This window comes from Heterodontus francisci, chromosome 1 (assembly GCF_036365525.1).
Source record: "Heterodontus francisci isolate sHetFra1 chromosome 1, sHetFra1.hap1, whole genome shotgun sequence".
NCBI lineage: Eukaryota > Metazoa > Chordata > Chondrichthyes > Heterodontiformes > Heterodontidae > Heterodontus > Heterodontus francisci.
Window position 1 is genome coordinate 190458873 of NC_090371.1, and position 25528 is coordinate 190484400.

Sequence of the window (25528 nt, forward strand, 5' to 3'; positions counted from 1 at the left end):
ATTATTATGCTCATTTGAAAACATTACCAGGCTATTAATTGCAGTATTTCATGTCTAGAATTGAATTTTGATAATTTATTTCCACTTACGACCTTGACGATATCGAACAAGCAATGATTGTGTGCAGAGATTTATTGTATTCACAGACAGTGGTGATAACTTTCTGTTTCTTTGTGATTGTGACCCTAGTGCATGATCTATCCTCATTCTCCTTCCAGTTCTCAGCATAATAATAACAAATAATAGCAAAATACTGCAGATGCTGAAAATCTGAAACAAAAACAAAAGGCTGCGTTTGCTGACAACGCTACCACTAGGTGGCACTGCAGTGACACATGTGCAAATGCAGCATGTGCCACTAAAACGTCACAGTCTGCGACTTCAGGCAGCTGCCGGGACTAAAGATGGCGCTGCTCAAATAATCACACGAAGGCAACCTGACCTAAACACATGGCAGCACACAATGGCGAGAGGGAGAAAGCGAGTGAGTGAGTGAGCGAGCGGGCAAGCAAGCGGGCCGGGGCCGGGGGAGCGGAGCAGAGCCGGTAGGGGGTGGCAGGGGACGGAGTGGTGGGGGGGGGAGCGGGGCGGTGAAAGGGGGAGGAAGCGGAGCGGGCCGGGGAGGGGGCAAGCGAGCGGGCCGGGGAGTGGAAGAGTAGAGCAGCGAGGGGGGGGAGCGGAGCGGCCGGAAGGAGCAGCAAGGGGGGTGCGGGAGCGGAGCGGCCAAATGAGCGGAGCGGCCAGAGGGAGTGGAGCGGCCGGAGAGAGTGGAGCGGCCGGAGAAAGCAGCGAAGGGGGGGAGGGAGTGGAGCGGCCGAAGAGCGGAGCAGCGAGGTGGGGAGCAGAGCGGCCGGAGTGAGCAGCGAGGGGCGGGGGAGCAGAGCAGCCGGAGACAGAAGCGCGGGGGGTGGGGGGAGCGGAGCAGCCGGACAGAGCTGAGCGGCCGGAGAGAGCAGCGAGAAGGGGGAGCGGCCCGAGAGAGCAGCAAGAAGCGGGAGCGGAGCAGAGCGGCCCGAGACAGCAACGAGGGGGGAATGGAGCGGAGCGGCCCGAGAGAGCAACAAGGGGGGAGCGGAGCTTGACGCATGGGTGAATACGTTAGTGTTGCATTGCTGTACACGTAAAGCGCATGCAGAGGCTGACAAGGCGCGTTCCCCGAAGAGGCACACGTCACGCGATGACATCATCGGCGCATGCGCTAACCAGTCCTGGCAAGTCGGAACACAGCGCACGCGCAGAGAGCAGGAGCAAGTCTGCGCAAGGGCACACCTTGGCGCAGCCTGATGACGTCGGTGGCCGGCTGCGTTGTCAGGAATCACTTTGAAAACAAAAAGTGCTGGAAATACTCAGCAGGTCTGGAAGCATTTGTGGAGAGAGAAGCAAAGTTAACGTTTCAGGTCAGTGACCAGTTCTGATGCTGCCAGACCTGCTGAGTATTTCCAGCACATTTTGTTTTTGTTGTTGATGGGATGGCACTTGTTTGGTTCCACTCTTTCCTACCTGATCATAGTCTTGACATCTCTAGCTACAGATTCTCTTCACACACCTGTATTACCACCTCCAGAGTTGCCCAAGTATCCATCCTTGGTTCCCTTCTCCTCTTCATCTACATGCTGCCGTTGGTGAGAACATATCGACATATTTATGGGACCGATTTTAACTCTGTTTAAGTTAATGAGTTTTGAGTGAGTTAAAATCTCGCCCACAGGGTCGGCTTCTATATGTAGGCTGATGACACACAGTTTTAACTCTGCACCACCCCTCTTAACCCATCCACTGCCTCTTTGTTATCAGATTCCTTGTTCAATGTACATTTGAATGAGTTGTAACCTTCTCTAACTCGACACTGGACAGACCAAAGTCATTGAGTATGATTCTAACCTAACCAGCCTAATGGAAAACTGATGGGATTGGGACAGCCACCCATTTTACAAAGCCCCACCTCCAAATTTTACTCTTCATTAAAGCCATGTGTGTGAGGTTAAAATTACCCCATTTTCTTTGACCCATGCCATTAACTCCATACCCACGCCACCAATTCCACTCCATCCTGGCCACAGTCTCAGGTTGAACCAGATTGTTTTTATCCTCAGTATTCAATATTTGACCCCAAGTTGAGTTTCCAAATGCATATTCTCTCCATAACAAACATCACCTACTTTCACCTCTGTCAAACAGGACACTGGTCCACCAACAGTCTGGTTCAACCCAAGACTCAGCATAACCTGCATGTACTGCAAAATCAAATGAGCTGCACTGACCTCCAAGCTTTCATTCCCAAAGTAGGCCCTCATCATAGAAAGCTCTGAGGGAGAAGCACTCATTTATAAAATCTAACGCTAAATCTATTGTGAAGCACTTCAGATTCTTGCAAGTGAGTTTGTGTTCATTTGGTGGTGGGCATGCACGCTGCAGAATGGAACACTTTCCCAATTTTGTCACTAGCTGTCTGTTTGGTAAACCCCGAGATTAAAGGGAAAAGGAAAAGCAATGCAAATGCTGAAAATCTGAAATAAAACCAGTTTTGCAGAAGGCTCTACACCCAAAGCATCAACCCATCTTTTTGTTTTTGGGTGCCAACAGGTCTGCACATTTCCAGAATTTTTGTGTTTATTTTAGGAAAGTCACAGGCCAGGTATGCTATAATGTTCCTTTTATTCTTTATTTTTAAAATTAATTTTCAAGATGTGGGTGTCACTGGCAAGACCAGCATTTATTGCCCATCCCTAGTTGCCCTTGAAAAGGTGGTGGTGAGCCACCCTCTTGAACCACTGCTCGTGAAAGTGTCCCCACAATGCTGTTAGGTAGGAGGTTCCAGAATTTGACCCAGTGACAATGAGGAACAGCAATACATTTCCAAGTTAAGATGGTGTGTACCTTGGAGGGGAACTTGGAGGTGACAGTGTTCTCATGCACCTGCTACCTTTGTACTTCTAGCTGGTGGAGGTCACAGGGTTGGGAGGCACTGCTGACGTCTTCTGTCCAAAATTGTACCTAACTCCCAATCTAAGAAGAACACCTTCTTACGGCACTAATGTTACACCAATCATTCTTACGATCTCTATGAGTGAGATTGCCAACTTAGGGTGCGGGGGTGGGGTGGAATTTCCATGGAAATTCTCCCGATTACCTGCTGTAACTTTGGTGAAGGAGCAGTGGAAATCCTGGAAAAGCAGCAATTTTCCCAGGGTTTCCATAGTCCTCCTGCGACAGTTATAGCGGAAGAACAGAACCGCTGCAGAAATTCAACCCATAGTGTCAAAAATGTGGGCAACTGGATTGCGGTTGCCCCAAGTCATTTCATGCATGACCCTAATAGATCATCAAGAGGACACTTTCAAAACTATCACTTTGAATTCGCTCTTATACTATGCAAGACTGTGCTGGTACTGACCATTAGGAAAGATCCAGTTAAAAAAAGGCAGGTCTTTTCAGCAACCAGCAGAAGTGAATCTCTAAGGTTTACCTTGGAGTTGCCTGACAATTGCATGTTCGGAAGTATCTTCATAAAACAATTGATTGATTAATAAAGTTAACATTTTTACTGCATTCTATATAAAGGCAGTTCTTGAATACTGATCACTTTCAGAGACTGTTATGGCTCCTTCACTGTTGTTGTTAGGAATCATTGCATGAATTACTAAAGTGATATTGGAGGGTTTTTAAAACAGTCTTACATTTGTCGAAGAATTTGAAGTCACAAGATAGTGGCAATGTGGCTAGCAAAAGTTATTTTTATGGCTATCGCAAAAAGTAAAATCACAAGAGTTTTAAAGGATCCCGAGCAGGACAGGGTTAAAATATTAAAGGAATCAATGTGAATTTTGAAAATTGCACTATTCTGCATTCATGAAAAATTTACACACGTTTGAGAAAAAAGGGATAATCAAAAGAGGAAGCATTTTTGTCAGAAATAATTGTTCAAACTCTGATATATTTTCTAACTCTATGTTCATGCTTCCTCCTCCAAATGAGGGCCACAAAATGCTGACACAACGTATGCTATGCTCAGTGCTTTCTTAACAAAACTATTGATATTCCTAAATCTAAATAATATCACAGGTCAAAGAGCCATTCTTTCTGCTGCTGTTTGCAGTTTGGAAATTCTTTTTTCTACCTCTTTCTCTTTCAGAAGTACACAATGGCACTGGAATATAAATTACCAGCAGTGATTAAATAATAGTTCAAAGCCGATCGCAAGGGCTATGGTGTTTACAAAGTATTTTTTAAGCAGCATGATGAAACATTTCAAGAAGAGACATTAACCTATGGGCTCAAGTATCAGTGAATGGTTCAAACTGGCATGAGGTTGGATTTTGGGCCTGAATAGTGTGTGACCCCATGATTTGCTTTGTTTAGCTGTGGCAGCTGCAGTTATCAACAGATGTTTCGGCAATAAATAATTGGTATCATCTCAGAAAAGAGCCGTCTACCTGGGGAGAAGGCATAATACAAAAAACACGGGGTCGCTATTACTTCTGCATTAATCTCTCATATACACAGATTTCTTGGGGAGTTTACTGCAGGTGTTTCTTCTGTGAGAAAGCCTTCTGATGCAGGCAAACTCTCTAAAGTTATAAAGCTTTTGTGTGGGATAACGAAGGTCAGGCAGAGCTATAAATTCCTGTCTTGGAGGAACAAAAACAGCTTTACTACTTTTATAGACAACCACCTTCCCCCCCCCCACACCCCCCCCCCCCCTCCCCCAAAGAACATGCACAAAATATGCAACAAAACACACTTTAAAACGGTTTCACCAAACTGTTCATTAGCAAATTGTTTGTGGACTTAAAGTGTGAAAATAAAAGGAAAATATTTATCTATGGCTTTGTGATGGAGAAATAAAATGACTGTAGAACCATTTTGGGGGGGGGGAGGGGGGAAGGGTATTTTAATTTAAAGATTCTGAGAACATGTTCAGTCATCGTTTGTGGAACTAACATATGAAAACTTTGAATTGAATTCCTGAGACAGAATGGGTTGTTTTGGTTTTGTTTGTTTAAAAAATGGGGGAGGGAAGAGACGCTCCCTCTTTTATAATGATCCCCACATCTGTGGCTTTCAAAATGTTTGGAATATTGGCTCATCTCCGTTCATGTGAGAGAGGTCAGTTTTACTCATTAGCTTTGGCTAACTGTGTGTTTGGTTTCATTAAGTGTAATGAGAAAGCATGAAAATAATTTTACAAAACTAGAAAGATACCCCCTTATATAAGCTCTTGAAAGTAAAGATGTATTATGATGGTATGTGGATTAAATGAGAAAATATTTTGTTTTCACATATGAAATTTTTTTAAGGAAATGTTTTTTTGTAGCAACAGGTGCATTATTCATACCAGCAAATCTGGCAGCTTCTCGCTGATGATATCTTTCAGGTTTGTTTTGTCTTCTGGGCATACTTCTTGTTTGTATTGCCACCTCTCTGGCACAAAGGGCCACTTCATTTCCTTTGCCTGCTCCAGCAGGGTCCTCAGATCAGCAGAGAGTAAAGCTAGGAAGGTCAAAGTTCATGTAAGGAAATCTCAAAGAAATAAAAGACACCTCAATTGCAAATGCTAAGATATGGCTTCTGAAGTTGTGAAAGCACATCCACTTGAGAGTAACTACAAGCTGCTCAATCCTTACAAAAGAGTCATAATGATGATTTGTCTGTCACTGGGTGCTTTACTATACCATGCCCTGCAGGTAAACAAACTCAATCAGCTCTTAAAAACGTTTTTAAAGGAAGTAAATCCTTTCAATGACACTCTATGCATGAAGAACCATAGCAGGAATGGAATGAGACAAAATGGTCATCAAAACACTTAGTAATGCATACTGTAGCAAAGTGCCTGGGATTTGTTTTAAACAGAATTATCTGGGGCCATTTTGTGAACTCTGCATAGCTGATGAATTTACAAAAAAAAAGAATATTCGTCCCCAAAATTCCACAGGGAGTTTCCTGGTCTCCTGTTGGAGTTATAGTTGGTGATCAGGAGATCTCCAGCAGAATTCCAGGGCCTATGTTCTAGAGCAGTTGAATTGGACGTCAGCCAGAATTCAGCAAGTATACATTATTAGTTAAAACATATAAATCAGTGTTTGGACACTTGCTTTTACCTTGTGACTAAGTTTAATCCACTCATGCAGTGCTCATCAATAACATCCACCTACCTACTCATTACTGCTTTGCTTTATGCACCAACCCCTCGCGCTAATGAATAAGGATGGATTAACAAAGCTAAATTCTGGCTGATGCCAAGCTAAGCTTCTTTCTTTTTTTCAAACTTTGAGTACTGAATGACTTCTATAGTTTTAAAAACATGAACGCAAGGAGGTGGTGCAAAAAAGCCACAAGACTGATCCCTTCTGTCAGAGGACTGATTACCAGGAGTGCTCTGAGAAACTAGGTTTTACAGCCTTCAAAAGAAAGGACTGAGCGGGGACCTCATAGAATTATAGAAGATAGCAAATGGTGGATATTAAAAGGTACATCGGGAACAATACTTCAAGTCAAGTTACGGCAGCAGCACAAGAAGGCATAAGTTCAAATTTGCAAAAGACAAATTTACGCAGAATATTAGAAAATTCTCTTTCACACTGAAAGGGTCATCTTCCCTTTTATCGACCGATGATAAACAGGAGCCAGAAAATTGGCCACCTGTTTCATAGCTTGCCTGGTATTTTTTCCCCACTGAAAATCAGCAAGCTGTAAAAAGGATTGCTGATTTGCTACCATCTGTTCTTCAGCCAATGATAAAAGTTAAAAGTACACCCCGAAAGAATGTGCAATGGACTTCCAGATCAGATGCTGATAGGTTTTTCCAATGTGACAATTTGGGGAGGAGTAAGGGATATCAGTTTAAACTATGCAAAAGTAGGAATATAAGAAAATGCTGAAGCATTCGCAACCATCTTCAGCCAGAAGTGCCAAGTGGATGATCCATCTCGGCCTCCTCCTGAGGTCCCAGCATCACAGATGCCAGCCTCCAGCCAATTTGATTCACTCCACGTGTTATCAAGAAACAGTTGAAAACACTGGATACTGCAAAGGCTATGGGTCCTATCAACATTCCGGCTGTAGTACTGAAGACTTGTGTTCCAGAACTAGCCGTGCCCCCAGCCAATCTGTTTCAGTACAGCTACAAAACTGGCATCTACCCGACAATGTGGAAAAATTGCCCTGGTATGTCCTATCCACAAAAAGCAGGACAAATCCAATCCAGCCAATTACCGGCCCATCACTCGACTCTCAATCATCAGTAAAGTGATGGAAGGTGTTGTCAAAAGTGCTATCAAGCACCACTTAAACAGTAACCTGCTCACTGGTTCCGCCAGGGCCACTAGGCTCCTGATCTCATTATAGTCTTGGCCCAAACACGGACAAAAGAGCTGAAGTCAAGAGGTGAGGTGAGAGTGATTGCCCTTGATATCAAGGCAGCATTTGACTGAGTATGGCATCAAGGGGCCCTAGCCAAAATGATGTCAATGGGAATCAGGGGAAAACTCTCCACTAGTTGGGGTCATATCTACCACAAAGGAAGATGGCTGTGGTTTTTGGAGGCCAATCATCTCAGCCCCAGGACATTGCTGCAGGAGTTCTTCAGAGTTGTGTCCTAAGCTATCCCATCTTCAGCTGCTTCATCAATGATCTTCTTTCATCATAATATCAGAAGTCGGGATGTTTGATAATGATTGCACAACGTTCAGCACCATTTGCGACTCCACAGATACTGAAGCAGTCCCCATGTCCATATGCAGCAAGACCTGGACAACAGCCAGGCTTGGGCTGATAAGTAGCAAGTAACATTCGTGCCACACATGTGCCAGGCAATGACCATCTCCAACAAGAGAATATCGAACCATCTCCCTTGACATTCAAGGCATTACCACTGCTGAATCCCCCACTATCAACATCCTGGGGATTACCATTGATCAGAAACTGAACATAAACATTCTGGCTACAAGAGTAGGTGAGAGGCTGGGAATTCTGGGGCGAGTAACTCACCTCCTGTCTCCCCAATGCCTGTCCATCATCTACAAGGCACAAGTCAGGAGTGTGATGGAATACTCTCTGCTTGTCTGGATCAGTGCAGCTCCCACAACACTCAGGAAGCTCAACACCAACCAGGACAAAGCAGCCCACTTGATCAGCACCCCATCCACCACTTTAAACATTCACTCCTCCATCACCAATGCACAGTGGCAGCAGTATGTACCACACACAAGATGCACTGCAGCAACTCACCAAGGCTCCTTTAACAGCACCTTCCAAATCTGCAACCTCTTCCAACTAGAAGGACAAGAGCAGCAGATGCATGGGAACACCACCACCTGCAAGTTCCCCTCCAAGTCACGCACCATCCTGACTTGGAACTATATCGCCGTTCCTTCACTGTCACTGGGTCAAAACCCTGGAACTTCCTCCCTAATAGCACTGTGGGTGTACTCAAACCAGATGGACTGCAGCGGTTCAAGAAGACATTTCACCACCACTTTCTCAAGGGCATGGGTTGTGAAATAAATGCTGGACTTGTCAGTGACGCCTACACCCCCTGAAAGAATATATATATAAAAAAAAATAGACTGGATGTTCGGCGCTCCTTCTTTTCCTAGAAGGTAGTGAGCCTCTGGAATACCTTGCTGGCTGGAGTGATGGGTGCCGACTTTGCATGCTTTCAAGAGGGAGCTGGACTGGTTCCTGACTAGGGCCGTGATCGCATCATATAGAAGAGTCTTTATAGATAACAATGGGTCCATGTGATCTTCTGGACTGTTTCTGATTGCTTGAGGAGGTCCGTGAGGAATTGTTTCATGCATCTGTCCTTTTTTTTCTTTTTTTTGCCTCTCCAATGAGATTACCTGGCTGTGGGGTGGGAGGTGGGGGTGAGAGAGGGGGATTGGGTCAGTGGGGGACGGGGGGGGGGGGGGGGGGGGAGGAAATGTTTATTCCTGATGCTCCAGCCATCATACCTACCATGGTGGGTAGCCTTAATGAACTAGCTGCTCTTTTCCTGCCTATCAATTTTGAATGCTCATGAGTTCGAACCCTGGGGTTCCTCCAATCTCTTGCCAAGGTTATAGCAGGAGACGAGTAGAAGCTCTGTGGAATTTCAAGGTCATGGGCAGGATTTTTAGGCCCCGCTGGGGCAGGAACAGGGGCAGGTAGGTGCTGAAAAAAAATGCCACCGGCCGGTGTGCCATTTCCCCAGCTCTATCACACCTCCAGGCCTTCTACCTGGAGTCAGGATTTGGTGGGATGGGGCGGGGGGGAGGTGGGGGAAGGTTACCCACCCGCAAGCGGAGCATAGCCAACTGAACTAATTAAAGGCCTATTGAGACCTATTTTTGGTACCAAGTACCTGCAGGAGGCGGGGGACAGTTTAGCTGTGTGGAGGCGGTATCCTGGCAGCAGACAATGCGGCGGGGTGGGGTAGGGTGAGGCGGGGCAATGCTCCAGGCAGGCTTAGAGGCTACATGTGTCTATCTGGCTTCAGCAGTGGTGGTCCAGCTGCTGAATCTATTTTTTGCATTATATTTGAAAAAGTTGGAGAGAGGGAACCTCTATTTTGTGGCGACGTCTCCTTCACTTACTTTGAATGGCATCCTGCTGCTGCCTTTAACCTGGGGGGCCTCCTATTGGCCCTCCAGCTTCGAGAGCCTGTCCGCCGTCCTTAATCGATGGCGAGCCCACCCTGTGGCCATTAATTGGCCAATTTGTGGAAAATCACAGGTGAGTGACTGTTTCCCACATAGTGCTGGCTTCCGACCCCCATTTGAGCCTGACGGCAGGGTTCAGAAACCCACAGGAAAATCCTGCCCCACATTGTTTTATTAATCTTTATCAGCTATGCAGAGTTGGATGCTCTTAGAATGGATGGGTTAGAATGAGATGAATAATATTCCTTCTTTGCACCTATTTTGTGCCATCAATAACATCCCTAAAAATAATGTAAGATAGACATCAGATGCTAGGTATGATCAAGTAGAATTAGAGAAATGTCCGGCACCAAAAGTAACCTGAACTCACAATATTCCTTTTATAATCTAAAAAAAAAGCAGCAAGTAAGATACATTTATCAGAGCAAAGGAATATTACATTAGTTTAATCATATCTGTATTATGTATTTATGTATTTTCATTCCAAATGACATATTTTATTGGCATGAATGGAGAAGGGTGGGGCAAATCATTGGGACATCTTTCTTATTTGGAGTGAAATAATTAATTTTTAAAAAAATCTACTCTCTAGATGTACTTGGCTTTTTGAGGGCCTAACTTCAGAGGGCAGATTTTATGAATACATTGGGAAATCATAGGTGCGCTCCCCATGATCATTTGTCCATATATTAACAGATAGAACATCAGGAAAGGTGCCTATGATTTCCTGACAAGCTCTCCTACTGGGGACATTCATTCTTAAAATTCGCCCACTTTTGTTTAAAGAGGTTTGAAATCTCTCTCTCTCTCTGTGATCATAAATTTCACTCCTAGCATTTCCTCAATATTGACATCCTTGTTTGATGCTGTCGAGGAGACATTACTGTTCATTATTAAAATTAAAAACTTACATTTTAGAAATATCATGGACCACACATGTGAGGATTTGATTAAAACCAGAGGCAGAAATAAACAAAGCTGAAGTCCCATTTTGGAATATACTGTAGGAGTAAGCAGCAATTTTACTTTCAATTGAAGTTTGTTGGGGCACCACAATGGCCTGAGGAGAAGGTTCCAGAGATCCTTATCCTGCTTTTCTTTGAATTGAGTACTAGAGACCCATGTCATTTGTGATTATTGGGTGTTCTTATGTAACCCTGACTGGAACAAAATTGATTAGAGCCTCTGGAAGATACAATCTAGAGAGTGAAAATAGTCCTGCCCAGTTGGGAAAGTTGAAGGAACCTAGTTTAAAGGGTAATCGGATTTCCATGTTTCAGGCAGGTCTTCATTAAAAAAAAACAGTATTCTATTTATATGCTGTGATTAACTATCTGCACCATGGGTCACAGTGAAATTGATATCAATGTCATGTGTATTTAGCATGTGACTGCAGAAGGTCTGCTATACATGCTGAGAATGCTAGGCTCCATTATTGCATCTTCATCAATCCTTTACTTCAATAATTTTCCCTGATTGTGTTAATCGCGTTCATTCTATTTTTAAATGCTGAATCACAGAATTGTTACAGAACAAAAGGAGGCCATTCAACCTGTGGTGTCTGCACTGGCTCTCCAAAAGACAAAATTTACCTACTGCCACTCCCCGGCCTTCTCCCCATAATCCTGCACATTCTTCCTTTTCAGATAAAAATCCAACCCTCTTGAATGCCTCAATTAAAACTGCCTCCACCAGACACTTAGGTACTGCATTCCAGATCCTAACCACCCACTGCGTGAAAAAGATTTTCCTCATGTCGCCATTGCTTCTTTTGCCAATTACCTTAAATTTGTACCCTCTTGTTCTCGATCCTTCCATCAATGGGGACAGTTTTTCCCTATCTACTGTGTCCAGACCCCTCATGATTTTGAACACCTCTATCAAATCTCCTCTCAGCCTTCTGCTCTAAGGAAAACAGTCCCAACTTCTCTAGTCTATCCATGTAACTGAAGATCCTCATCCCTGGAACCATTCTTGTGAATCTTTTCTGCACCCTCTCTAATGTCTTCACATCTTTCCTAAAGTGTGGCACCCAGAACTGGACAGAATATTCCAGTTGAGGTTGAACCAGTGTTCTATACAAGTTTAACATAACTTCCTTGCTTTTGTACGCTTTGCCCCTATTAACGAAGCCTAGGATGCTGTATGCTCTATTAACTGCTCTCTCAACCTGTCCTGCCACCTCCAATGATTTATGCTGTTTAAAGCTGAACGGTAAAGGGTCAATCCAAAGCCAATATCAGCTGAGGTTAATAAACAAAATTAGAGCACATGGGATTGGAGGTAATATACTGCAATGGATTGAGAATTGGTTAACAGACAGAAAGCAGAGAGTAGGAATAAATGGGTCATTCTCAGGATGGCAGGCTGTTACTAGTGGGGTATCCCAAGGATCAGTGCTTGGACCACAACAGTTTACAATCTATATAAATGATTTGGATATGGGGACCAGTTGTAATATTTTCAAATTTGCAGATGACATAAAACTAGGAGGGAATGTAAGTTGTGAGGAGGATGCAAGGAGGCTTCAAGGGGATTTGGACAGGCTAAGTGAATGGGCAAGAACATGTCAGATGGAATATAATGTGAATAAGTGTGAAGTGATCTACTTTGGTAGAAAAAACAGAAAGGCAGAGTATTTCTTAAATGGTGTTGATGTCCAGAGAGACCTGGGTGTCCTTGTTCATGAGTCACTAAAAGCTAGTATGCAGGTGCAGCAAGCAATTAAGAAGGCAAATATTATGTTGGCCTTCATTGCAAGGGGATTTGAGTACAGGAGTAAAGATGTATTACTTCAATTGTATAAAGCCTTGGTGAGACCATACCTGGAGTATTGTGTACAGTTTTGGTCTCCTTATCTAAGGCAGGATATACTTGCCATAGAGAGACTGCAACGGAGGTTCACCAGACTAATCCCTGGGATGGTGGGATTGTCTTATGAGGAGAGATTGCAGAAACCGGGCCTGTATTCTCTAGAGTTTCAAAGAATGAGAGTTGATCTCATCAAAACTTACAAAACTCTTACAGGGCATGACAGGGTGGATGTGGATAGGATGTTTCCTTTGGCTGGTGAGTCTAGAACCAGGGGACACGGTCTCAGAATAAGGGGCAGACCATTTAAGACTGAGATGGAGAGGAATTTCTTTCCTCAGAGGGTGGTGAATCTGTGGAATTCTCTACCCCAGAGGGATGTGGAAGCTCAACCATTGAGCATGTTCAAGACAGAAATTGATAGATTTCTGAATACTAACAATATTGGATATGGAGATATGGGGAAAACTGGTGTAGAGGTAGATGATCAGAAATGGTCTTTTTTAATGGCGGAGCAGGGCTCAGTGGGCCGAATGGCCTACTCCTGCTCCTATTTCCTATGATCCTATGCATCATGTCTGTATAAATTGCTGGTGTTTAATTGGCTTTTTAAAATATGGTCTGTGACTACTATGCTGTTAACACTATGGCAGTGTAACATTGCTAGTACCACACGAGTAAAGAAGTATTAAACAATATTGTCTAATGCATCCCTGTCATATTATCCAGTTTTTTTCCTGAAACTTGGGACTGCCACAGTGCACTTGCCAGCATCTAGGCTATTTCATGCGTGGTGACACTGAGCTTCAGACAAAACTGGATTAATCGATATTATAAGATGCTTCTACTGATCTCACACAGATTCATCCAGTTACTGACATAAATTTACAGATCTGGTGGGGATTATTAATTGAAACCATATCACTAACCAGGTTAACTAGAATTTGTCCACATCATGTCACTTGTTATATTGAAACCATTACAGTTGAAAGTCATTCTGACCCTCATTGATGGAGTCTAATGGGAAGCAAAACAAACCAGGATTGAACTTGGCACATTCTGAGCTGCATGGCTCAGTGTAAGACCACACGCTACAGTTACCCACTATGATACTGGGGATGTCCTGTGATTGTTTACATTCTTCATACTTTTCTCACAGACATATTTTGAGTGAGTTATGTACAGATTTCCCGAGTGCTAGGGTGATGGAAAGTATGTGTGGTTTACAAAGAATACACATAATTGCTCATTGACCCTACATAGCATTATTGAAGCACTAGGAGCTACTCGGAAGGGAGTTGAAACAAGTGGTCTGTAACTGCTGCCTTGAATTAGTTGCATGGATTTATGTTTCAAATGTGTGCGGATGACTGATTTATAATGAATTTATATCTTGCACTCTGAGCTCTTACTTTGGACACGTTTCATTCAGCAGGTGTATAAAAAGCAGGACACTTTTCTGTGAACAGTAATCTGGATACAAAGATCATTCAAATCCCAGTCTACCTTAGGTGGAGTAAAAAGAGGCCAGGGAGAAAAAGCTGGTAAGCTAATTGCTGTGGTTTTGCAGTAAATTAAAACTCTTCGTCAAATGGAGTTATTTGGTCTCTTGGGCCAAAGTTGCTCTAAGGAAAAGAGCACTGTTAACCCCTTCAAGTCTGCCTGCAAATATAATACCTCACAGAGCCTTAACTTTAGGTGCAGCATCATCACCAGTGCAGCCTGAGTCCGTTGACTATGATTTGTGATAGGGTGCTGATGAATGTGAATGGCAGATTGCTTGCTGCTATTTGTTCAATTATTTTGGTGTACCATTGTGTCTTTTTGCAAAGCAGAAGTGTTTGTGGAGTGGCTCAGTGAATGGTGTTCTCAAACCCCTGTTTACAAAGTCATTTTAACAGGCAGTGTAGTTCGTGAGATTTGAGAAGGTTCTCTTTTAATTCAGCTTGGTAAAGCTTGTACGAATCTATGGAAATGTAAAAGTTTATTAAAGAGAGGCATGCATGTTGTAAATGCAAAATGTTAAGAGTTCTACAAAGCAGCTTTGACACATGCAGGAACGTATAAACTGTAAACTTCAGTCTCGAAGAGGGTAATGCCCTTTAAAACTAGGAGTTATCATAGTATACTGAAAACTCATGTGCAGCAGGAGTTTGCACACTGTTCTACTGCAGCAACCATTCACCCCTTGTGTTTATTGGAGCTTAAAATGAGAACTGACAGCAATTCACTGTGACAAAGTGTGCTTCCTTCTCTACTCAAGGCCAAATCCTATTCATGCGCTGTAAATCCTGTTATTTCTTGACACTCATCTGCCAAAAGAAAAACGGGGCTGAAAGGAGAGAGCATCACGCCTCTTTGCAGCATGGACTGTGCTGATGGGACCCACGGACACTGCCGTTGCCCCTTTGCTCGACTCATCTAAAACTCTCACCTTCGCACTGCCGGTACTCTGTCTTGTCCTCTTCTGACGGTTCCGATGGGGGTGCATCTAGGGTCCGCTTGCACTCCTGTAGGAGTGCAACCACCTCTTGGTTATTCATGACCACTCACTCGACTATGAATTGAACTTCCCTGGGTGTGGAATGATCAATTACCTATGGGAAGACACAAAAGCCAAATAAAAGATCCTTCAGGCGAACTACCTGGTGAACAAAAGGGAGAAATGATTAACTAAACCATCATCAATTATCTGCAAGACTCAAGCAGGGCGAGATAATGCTCGAGTTACATCAAAATACACGGCAGCCTCCGCGGACATTATCCATCAGCTTCTGAGTTTCTGACTGGGTTTGGTGCTGGGACATTGGCAGCTGCAACACTCTTTTCTCACATATATATACACACATTGCACCCACTTCCCAGCACCTACACCACTGCTTTCTTTTAAGATGTATTCATTGATTGACTCTCCAGGCCACAGCATACATCTGTCAAAACAGGGTTGCTTGTACGAGTCTAGTACACAGTATTTCAAATAGAAGCCATGATGTTTGTCTTGGCTGCTGGTGCTCTGAAATCTGGCCCCATTTACATTATGGGACAGATTTCCGCATTCCACCAGTAATAACTGAACAAGCGCGCATGTGCCATGTTGTTTAAAGATCTCAATCATGGCTTGATTTTAACGTCTGTGCATCTTCTCAAATAACTGCTAGAAGTCTGTACAGGAAATATGGGTGGGGTGGGCACTGAATCATAGAATAACACAGCACAGAAGGAGGCAATATGGTCCATCGTGCCTGTGAATCTAGGAACAAATGCAAAGCTCCCCTCGCCTGGTGGGCTTGAACCACCAATCTTTCGATTAACAATGGTTGCTGCTCCAGCTTTACTGTCAGAGGAGACATGACCAAAAACCTAACACTTGACTTTAGTCCTGCATGCCTCAGCTGCAGCAGAATTATCCCCTTTGCATTAAAGCTCGCTTGGAAAAATCAGGGTTGGTATAAACCATAGTGATGATTTGTGAATACAGCATTGATTCCAATTGTCGGTTGCCTCCCCAACTTTGAGCAGAAGCACCTAATTCAGATGTCCTGATTATATCAACAATTGAACATTGGAGCATTGTGAATTCCCATGGGCAATATTGTTTTCTACTAGCAACCAAAGTGCTTCTTAGTGGGCGATAGTGAACCAGTTGGAGATCTGGTGGACTTGCCTTGGTAGGATGCACTCTTTAATTCTGGAAAGACTGGTGCCAGTAAAACTGCAAGTTAAGTCTGATTTGGATTGGCCAATGCCATATCCACAAGGCATAGAAGACAATTACTAGTGGTGGTGGGGAGGGGTGTGGGGGGGGGGAAGTTTCCCAGCACGTTCTGCCCCAGTTGTGGACAGAAGCGGCATATCGTAAGTCAGCTTCACCTTTTCAGTCTCAGGTATTTTCTGTTCCATGTCAGTAATAAAGTCTGCTCCATGGCAGTGCTGGCAAAAAGGGGAGGAATGTCCCGGTCCTAAAGCCCAAAGATGTATAGGGGGAGGGGGGCGGGGGAAGGTAAGTAAAGAATTAAGACTGACATTGTGGATTCCTCTCAGAGTCTATGCATAAATTATTTAAGTACTGCATGTAACAAACTAACAAATTGATAATCCCTGTTATGATTATGATTTCAGTACACACAGTACACAAAAAAAAGTTCCCTATATTTCACTAAGCAGTTATACCAACCACATTCTGGCATAGCTTAACCGCTTGGATTCTCAATTCTAAAATGGCAGTCTTAGCACTGGTACAAGAGATCATCTCTATATAATTACAGCAATTTTTAAAAAAAACTAAAAGCTTGAAAGTTCTGCTGGCAGAACTAAAGGTTAACCTGTTTGTGCGAAGTGTTAATGTAATACAGAAGTTAATTCATTTATATTGATAGAAAGAAGGAACTTGCATTGATGCAACGCTTCGTGTCCTGGAGTAGCTCAAAGTGCCTCACAACCAATGAATTAATTTGCAGTGTAGTCACTGTTATATGTGGGCAATCTTGGCAGCAGTGTCCCACAAACAGCAAACGAACGAATGGCCATTGCATCTATTTTTGCTGTTGCTGGTTCAGGAAAGAATGTTTTCCAGGACACTGGGAGCCCTCCCTTGCCCTTCTTTGAATATTGCCATGGAATCTTTTACATCCACCTGAACAAGCAGCTGAGGCACCTCCGACAATTCTTGACTCCCTCAGCATTTCAGTATTTCAGCCTAGATTATGAGGGTGAGTTTCAACTGCAACCTGCACATTTCTTGCCTGAAAAGCAGGCGGCTGGGAGTAGCAAACCGGGGTGGGGGCCGCCTCAGCTGCATTTGGAACAAAAAGGACCACCTGATACAATTTTCAGGTGGGCATGTAAATGGACACATGCATGCTTGCCCAAAACAGGCCTGTGTACATATGGAAATAGGGGTCCTAGATGGATTATAACTTTCAGGTACAATGGATGGAAAATGCTCCAACTGTTTGTACCAAGTGAAGAGCAGCCTAACCAGAGGTTCTTAAAGGAACAATTGGAGAAAGCTCGAAAAACACTTGGAACTGTTTTTGAGGAGATCGTTATGGGGACAAAGGGAACACCCTCCTGGGTCTACAAAAACACTGCAGCTCAGTGTTGGGTGTCAGGTAATAATTATTTACAAAGCTATTTTTCCCCTCAAGTAATTTGTAATAACACAATGATAATAAAACTGAAGAGAAAACAGAAAATTACATCAAAGCAATGAGAAAAATGTCCTCTGCGCACATTCTATAAAAAACACTCAAAACTGTTTTTATGAGAAGGAATATGATTCAAACACACATTTAATCACACAGACGGTAGGGGAAACCTTCTCCTCAAGCATCTTTTTCTCCTCAGTTGAAACAGACGGTTGTCCAGGTAAGCATGATAGTTAAATTACCTAGTAATGTTCAGGGTCAGTGACTGGTTATCTGAAAATCTCAGAAAAAAACCCACTTCCAGCTGCTTAAGCAGTTTCCTGAAGCTACTGCAAATGTCTGCCACGACAGCCAAACACTCTGTCAATAGCACTGACACCTGATAACCCGGGCACTGATGAAGCAAGTGTTATTATGAGGACCGGATGAGGTACCTCTTGCGGGAACAGTCCTGAATACATCCCGGGTCAAGGTGAAGCTTCGTTGCCATCTGTACCTTTCATTGCTCAGGCATGTCTGATTGAAAGCAATCACCTCAGCACAGCTCCACATTCTGCTGTCCAAAAACAGAGGTTTGGCAATGGTAATGTCTGCATGGAATCCATATGCCAGCTTTGAAGACCAGTAAAAGCTAGCCACCAGACAACTAAAAGATCCTAAATATAGGGTTATGACATGGTCCTGCAACTTAAACTGCTCATATATTGATGTCAATAAGGTGTTTTCATCACCAATTGCCAAAACATGGGTAACGTACAGCCGATGCCAACTCCAATGTAAACCTGCCAGATTTGCAGAGGCTATCATCCAGGAAGAGCAGCAATTTAGGAACTGGTGACACAAATGTTCCATTGACACTACTACAAAACAACTTTAAACTGCAGGTGCACCCAATATTCAATCACTTGTGTCATGCTAGGCCCCCACCTGCCAAGAATGAGGCACATTAACTTTGTCATGAACTTTGATTTTAAACTGTTACTGGAGTGAGGGGAGGACTTATTGAACAGATCGGCCATGGCTGAAAGGGACGTTTGCATATTGGCAGATGGTGTTTGGAAGGACAAAGCACTGACATTCAATTCACAATGGATTTTTGATCACCAGACGTTGAAGCTGGGGGAGCTCGCATGCTAGGCTGACTGCTAAGATGGCCAAATACACAAACGGACATGGTCAAACCAGCTAGTCACAGGACTAACCTGCTGGGCAACCTGAGTTTTTTGAATTTGTACAAAGAGTTTGGGCAGAAAGTTGTTTGATCCGAGACTGAGAAGATCTCTCTCCTGCCTGCTCCCATCTCTTTCTCACAAGCCTCTGAACCCACTGAAGACACATGAACCTCAAGAGAGAAAAGTCTCCTACAACGAACAAGGTTTAAGAAGAATACTCGGCCCCAACGAAAAGCAAGATGAACCGACAATCAAGGACTCTAAAGTGAGCTTGAAGAACCGTAACACCAAGTCTTCAGATGTTGCTTCAAACCTTCCCCTTTATTTTTCTTCTGTTCTTTTTTTATTATTATTCATTCAGCGATGTGGACATCGCGGGCTAGGCCAGCATTTATTGTCCATCCCTAATTGCCCTTGAGAAGGTGGTGGTGAGCCGCCTTCTTGAACCGCTGCAGTCCATATGGGGTAGGTACACCCACAGTGCTGTTAGGAAGGGAGTTCCAGGATTTTGACCCAGCGACAGTGAAGGAACAGTGATATAGTTCCAAGTCAGGATGGTGTGTGACTTGGAGGGGAACTTGCAGGTGGTGGTGTTCCCATGCATTTGCTGCCCTTGTCCTTCTAGTTGGTAGAGGTCGCGGGTTTGGAAGGTGCTGTCTAAGGAGCCTTGGTGCATTGCTGCAGTGCATCTTGTAGATGGTACACACTGCGGCCACTGTGCGTCGGTGGTGGAGGGAGTGAATGTTTGTAGATGGGGTGCCAATCAAGCGGGCTGCTTTGTCCTGGATGGTGTTGAGCTTCGAGTGTTGTTGGAGCTGCACCCATCCAGGCAAGTGGAGAGTATTCCATCACACTCCTGACTTGTGCCTTGTAGATGGTGGACAGGCTTTGGAGTCAGGAGGTGAGTTACTCGCCTCAGGATTCCTAGCCTTTGACCTGCTCTTGTAGCCATGGAATTTATGTGGCTATTCCAGTTCGGTTTCTGGTCAATGGTGGCCCCTAGGATGTTGATAGTGGGGGTTTCAGCGTTGGTAATGCCGTTGAATGTCAAGGGGAGATGGTTAGATTTTCTCTTGTTGGAGATGGTCATTGCCTGGCATTGTGTGGTGCGAATGTTACTTGCCACTTATCAGCCCAAGCCTGGATATTGTCCAGGTCTTGCTGCATTTCTACATGGACTGCTTCAGTATTTGAGGAGTTGCGAATAGTGCTGAACATTGTGCAAGCGAAGCGAACATCCCCACTTCTGACCTTATGATTGAAGGTAGGTCATTGATGAAGCAGCTGAAGATGGTTGGGCCTAGGACACTACCCTGAGGAACTCCTGCAGTGATGTCCTGGAGGTCAGATGATTGACCTCCAACAACCACAACCATCTTCCTTTGCGCTAGATATGACTGCAGCCAGCGGAGGGTTTTCCCCCTGATTCCCATTGACCTCAGTTTTGCTAGGGCTCCTTGATGCCATACTCGGTCAAATGCTGCCTCGATGTCAAGGGCAATCACTCTCACCTCACGTCTTGAGTTCAGCTCTTTTGTCCATGTCTGAACCAAGGCTGTAATGAGGTCAGGAGCTGAGTGGCCCTGGCGGAACCCAAACTGAGCGTCACTGAGCAGGTTATTGCTAAGCAAGTGCCGCTTGATGGCACTGTTGATGACACCTTCCATCACTTTCCTGATGATTGAGAGTAGGCTGATGGAGTGGTAATTGGCCGGGTTGGACTTGTCCTGCTTTTGGTGTACAGGACATACCTGGGTAATTTTCCACATTGCAGGGTAGATGCCAGTGTTGTAGCTGTACTGGAACTGCTTGGCCAGGGGCGCGGCAAGTTCTGGAGCACAGGTCTTCAGTACTATTGCAGGAATATTGTCAGGGCCCATAGCTTTTGCAGTATCCAGTGCCTTCAGTCGTTTCTTGATATCACGTGGAGTGAATCAAATTGGTTGAAGTCTGGCAACTGTGATGCTGCGGACTTCAGGAGGAGGCCGAGATGGATCATCAACTCGGCACTTCTGGATGAAGATTGTTGCAAATGCTTCAGCCTTATCTTTCGCACTGATGTGCTGGGCTCCCCCATCATTGAGGATGGGGATATTTGTGGAGCCACCTCCTCTAGTTACTTGTTTAATTGTCCACCACCATTCACGGTTGGATGTGGCAGGACTGCAGAGCTTAGATCTGATCCGTTGGTTATGGGATCGCTTAGCACTGACGATCGCATGCTGCTTATGCACTTTAGCACGCAGATAGTCCTGTGTTGTAGCTTCACCAGGTTGACACCTCATTTTGAGGTATGCCTGGTGCTGCTCCTGGCATGCCCTCCTGCACTCTTCATTGAACCAGGGTTGGTCTCCTGGCTTGATGGTAATGGTAGAGTGGGGGATACGCTGGGCCATGAGGTCACAGATTGTGGTTGAGTACAATGCTGCTGCTGCTGATGGCCCACAGCGCCTCATGGATGCCCAGTTTTGCATTGCTAGATCTGTTCGAAATCTATCCCATTTAGCATGCTGGTAGTGCCACACAACACGATGGATGGTATCGTCAATGTGAAGGCGGGACTTCGTCTCCACAAGGACTGTGCGGTGGTTACTCCTACCAATACTGTCATGGACAGATGCATCTGCGGCAGGCAGATTGGTGAGGACGAGGTCAAGTATGTTTTTCCCTCGTGTTGGTTCCCTCACCACCGGCTGCACACCCAGTCTAGCAGCTATGTCCTTTAGGACTCGGCCAGCTCGGTCTCTAGTGGTGCTACCGAGCCACTCTTGGTGATGAACATTGAAGTTCCCCACCCAGAGTACAATTTGTGCCCTTGCCACCCTCAGTGCTTCCTCCAAGTGCTGATCAACATGGAGGAGTACTGAGTCATCAGCTGAGGGAGGGTGATAGGTGGTAATCAGTAGGAGGTTACCTTGCCCATGTTTGACCTGATGCCATGAGACTTCATGGGGTCCAGAGTCAATGTTGAGGACTCCCAGGGCAACTCCCTCCCTACTGTATACCACTGTCCCACCACCTCTGGTGGGTCTGTCCTGCCAGTGGGACAGGACATACCCGGGGATGGTGATGGCAGTGTGTGGAAGGTATGATTCCTGAGTATGACTATGTCAGGCTGTTGCTTGACTAGTCTGTGGGACAGCTCTCCCAACTTTGGCACAAGCCCCCAGTTGTTAGTAAGGAGGACTTTGCAGGGTCGACAGAGCTGGTTTTGCCTTTGTCGTTTCAGGTGCCTTGGTCGATGCCGGGTGGTCCGTCCAGTTTCATTCCTTTTTATTGACTTTGTAGCGGTTAGGTACAACTGAGTGGCTTGCTAGGCCATTTCAGAGGGCATGTAAGAGTTAACCACATTGCTGTGGGTCTGGAGTCACATGTCGGCCAAACCAGGTAAGGACAGCAGATTTCCTTCCCTAAAGGGCATTAGTGAACCAGATGGGTTTTTACAACAATCAACAATGGTTTCATGGCCATCATTGGACTAGCTTTTAATTCCAGATTTCTTAATTAAATTCAAATTCCACCTTCTGCCGTGGTGGGATTCGAACCCATGTCCCTAGAGAAATACCCTAGGTCTCTGGGTTACAAGTCCAGTGATAATACCACTACGCCACTGCCTCTTTGGAGACAGCTGTCTCAATTTGCATGTGTGTATCGCATAAGCATGCTAGCGTGGGGCGTGGCGTGTATCCGCAGGCATTAACTGAATTAGAGTTTAATACATTTCAACTATTCTTCTTTAAACCTAAGAAAGCCTGTTTATGCTGGTTTCTTGGCCTTATAATTGGAAAGCGGTGAACAAGGATTCACCAAGGGGGAGCTAAAAACAAGGTGTGTTTAAAATTAAACCCTGTCGCAGTAAAACTAAATGAAGGCTGAAAGGGAACCCTAGACCTCTTTCTCACCTGGCCATAACACTTGCATTGGAGGATAACAAACTGAGGGTCAAAATGAACAGGAAATCATGGGGGTTGCATGCCTGGGTCCACATTTAGTGTTTCCACTGGGTGAAGCTCCATACTAGAAGTGGAACTTAAGAAAACTGGCTTGATAAAGGACTGAACAGAGCATTTTGAAGCATTATATCATATAGGTATTTCTGAAGAGCATGTGAGCAATGAATGCGAGTTTGTTTTCTACAGCATCCCCAAGACATGTTTCATTTTTGGTGTTTTATTTAGTGCATGTTCCAGCATTTTGGAGTCTACCACAATTCTGCCTTTTAATCCAAAATTAATTTTTCTTCAGTAAAGTTCCTTCCATTGAAAACTTAACCTGAGATATATGCCATCCGCTAGACTACAGTATGGGAGCCTGGTGGTTATGGTACTGGTCTAGTAACTCAAAGATCGTGAATTCCAATACTACCATGGCAAATATGAAATTTGTGGGCTGGTATCAGGAACAAGCCCATAAAAACTGTTGGCTTATCATAAATATCAAACTGATTGTCATAGGGAACATGCCACACCTGCCCAATCAGGCCTACCAATAACTCTAATCCCACACTATGGGCTGAATTTTAATAGCTCGCTCTTGTTCTTGGTGGCGAGGTTCAAAAGTGCACAGCACACACGCGAAACATGCCCAACAACTCTTTAACATAGAGGGGATGGACCGCCCACCACGATGACATAGAGGGGGCGGACACTTCATCCCTGGCAATGCATCCAGCGGCACTGCGCAGGCGCCATTTTTAAGGGGCTTCAGGCCCTGATAGGTCATTTAAATTTTTAAAGGTCCCAGTGTGTGAAAAATCAAAATAAAATGTAATCTACTTTGAATCCCCTCTCCCACACCCCCAATGAGTTGTCAATCTGTAAATTGCCCTATCCCCCAAAACAAACTTTTATTCTGATGCCGAACTTTACCCCTGAGCTTTGTTACCTTTGACCCCTTCCCACCATCCCCTCAGCCAATAAGAAGAGTTTTCTCCACTTCCCCCCCATCCCACCCTGAAAACTTCACTCCTCTCCTGTCCCCACCATTGTCATGCCTCAGATCTCCAAACAGCAATCTGAAGACCAGGAGTTCCGGCCGCCGGCCAGAATATCGGCATGGGATGGCTGTCATTATTCATTCATTATAATTTATTCACATATTTAAATCAAGGCTCCACCGCTGAGCAGCGGGGCACCGCCCCGAGGCCTCACCACCACCAAGTGGCGAGGTCTTCCCAGCATTGAGGCCCATGGCCGACTCCTCCTGGAAGTATTTTCCGGGCGCCCCCGCCACAACCCCCGACGTCGGGGGCCTCAGAAAATTCAGCCCTAAATGGTTGACTCTTAATGCCATCAGGGTCAACTAGGAGTCAATATCACAAGAACGAATTAGTGAAAAAAAAACCCTATTGCAAGCAGTTCCAAGACCAGTCTACCCCATTGCCCAATGTTCACAATGAAAATGGGAAAGTAGTTGTAGAGAAAGAGCTGACTGAGCATCAGTTCATGATCATTCGTGTTCATTTGGAGGTGCCCCAGACATCAGGCTCCCATCAGCAGCATCATTATTGTATCTAAGAGTTTTTTCACACAGCTGACACTATCAAATAAACCCAAGAAATAACTAAGATCCTGTCACAATCTCCCTAAATCTGTAACTGTATTTTATTCATTCTTAGGACATGAGCAGCACTGGCAAGGTCGACAATTATTGCCCTTTCCCTGAGAAGATGTTATAGGCAAACATACAAACATATGAATTAGGAGCAAGGGTAGGCCACTTGGCCCTTTGAGCCTACTCCACCATTCAATAAGTTCATGGCTGAACTGATTACTCCACATTTCCACCCACCCCCGATAACCTTCCACCCCCTTGCTTATCAAGAATCTACCTCTGCCTTAAAAATATTCAAAGACTCTGCTTCCACCACCTTTTGAGGAAGAGAATTCCAAAGACTCACCACCCTCTGAGAGAAAAAAATTTCTCATCCCTGAATTAAATGGGCGACCCCGTATTTTTAAAGTCACCCCTAATTCTAGATTCTCCCACAAGCGGAAACATCCTTTCCACATCCACCCTGTCAAGACCCCTCATGATCTTATATGTTTCAATCAAGGGGCCTCTTACTCTTCTAAATTCCAGTGGATACAAGTTTAGTCTGTCCAATCTTTCCTCGGAAGACAGCCCATAAATTCCAAGTATTAGTTTCGTAAACCTTCTCTATCCTGCCTCCAACGCATTTACATCCTTCCTTAAATAAGGAGACCAGTACAGTACACAGTACTCCAGATGTGGTCTCACCAATACCCTGCATAGCTGAAGCATGACCTCCCTCCTTTTGTATTCAATTCCCTTTGCGATAAACGATAACATTCTATTAGCTTTCCTAATTACGTGCTGTACCAGCATACTAACATTTTGCGATTCATGCACTGGGACATCCAAATCCGTCTGCATCGCAGAGCTGTGCAATCTCTCACCATTTAGATAATAAACTTCTTTTTTATTCTTCCTGCCAAAGTGGACAATTTCACACTTTCCCACATTATACTCCATTTGGCAGGTCTTTGCCCACTCACTTAACCTATCTATATCCCTTTGTAGCCCCCTTATGTCCTCTTCACAAGTTACTTTCCCACCTATCTTTGTGTCATCAGCAAATTTTGCAATCCTACCTTTGGTCCCTTCATCTAAGTCATTTAAATAAATTGTAAAAAGTTGAGGCCCCAGCACAGATCCCCGTGGCACACCACTCATTACATCTTGCCAACCAGAAAATGACCCATTTATGCCGACTCTCTGTTTCCTGCTGGCTAGCCAA

At 44.5% G+C, this 25528-nt stretch overlaps 1 protein-coding gene across 2 annotated transcripts in view; it reads right to left on the bottom strand.

The window, feature by feature from the left end:
* Positions 1-25528, bottom strand: part of alpk1 (alpha-kinase 1) — a 204748-nt gene that overhangs the window by 117030 nt on the left and 62190 nt on the right. The window contains exons 2-3 of one of the 2 annotated variants that reach the window (XM_068039800.1): positions 14884-15046; positions 5336-5490 (exon numbers count right to left, since the gene is read on the bottom strand). In XM_068039800.1, the coding sequence (XP_067895901.1) occupies positions 5336-5490; positions 14884-14992 (264 nt within the window). In that variant the 5' untranslated portion in view covers positions 14993-15046. Of the gene's footprint in view, positions 1-5335; positions 5491-14883; positions 15047-25528 lie in introns of those variants that run through there. The other variant, XM_068039809.1, reaches the window with a different exon arrangement.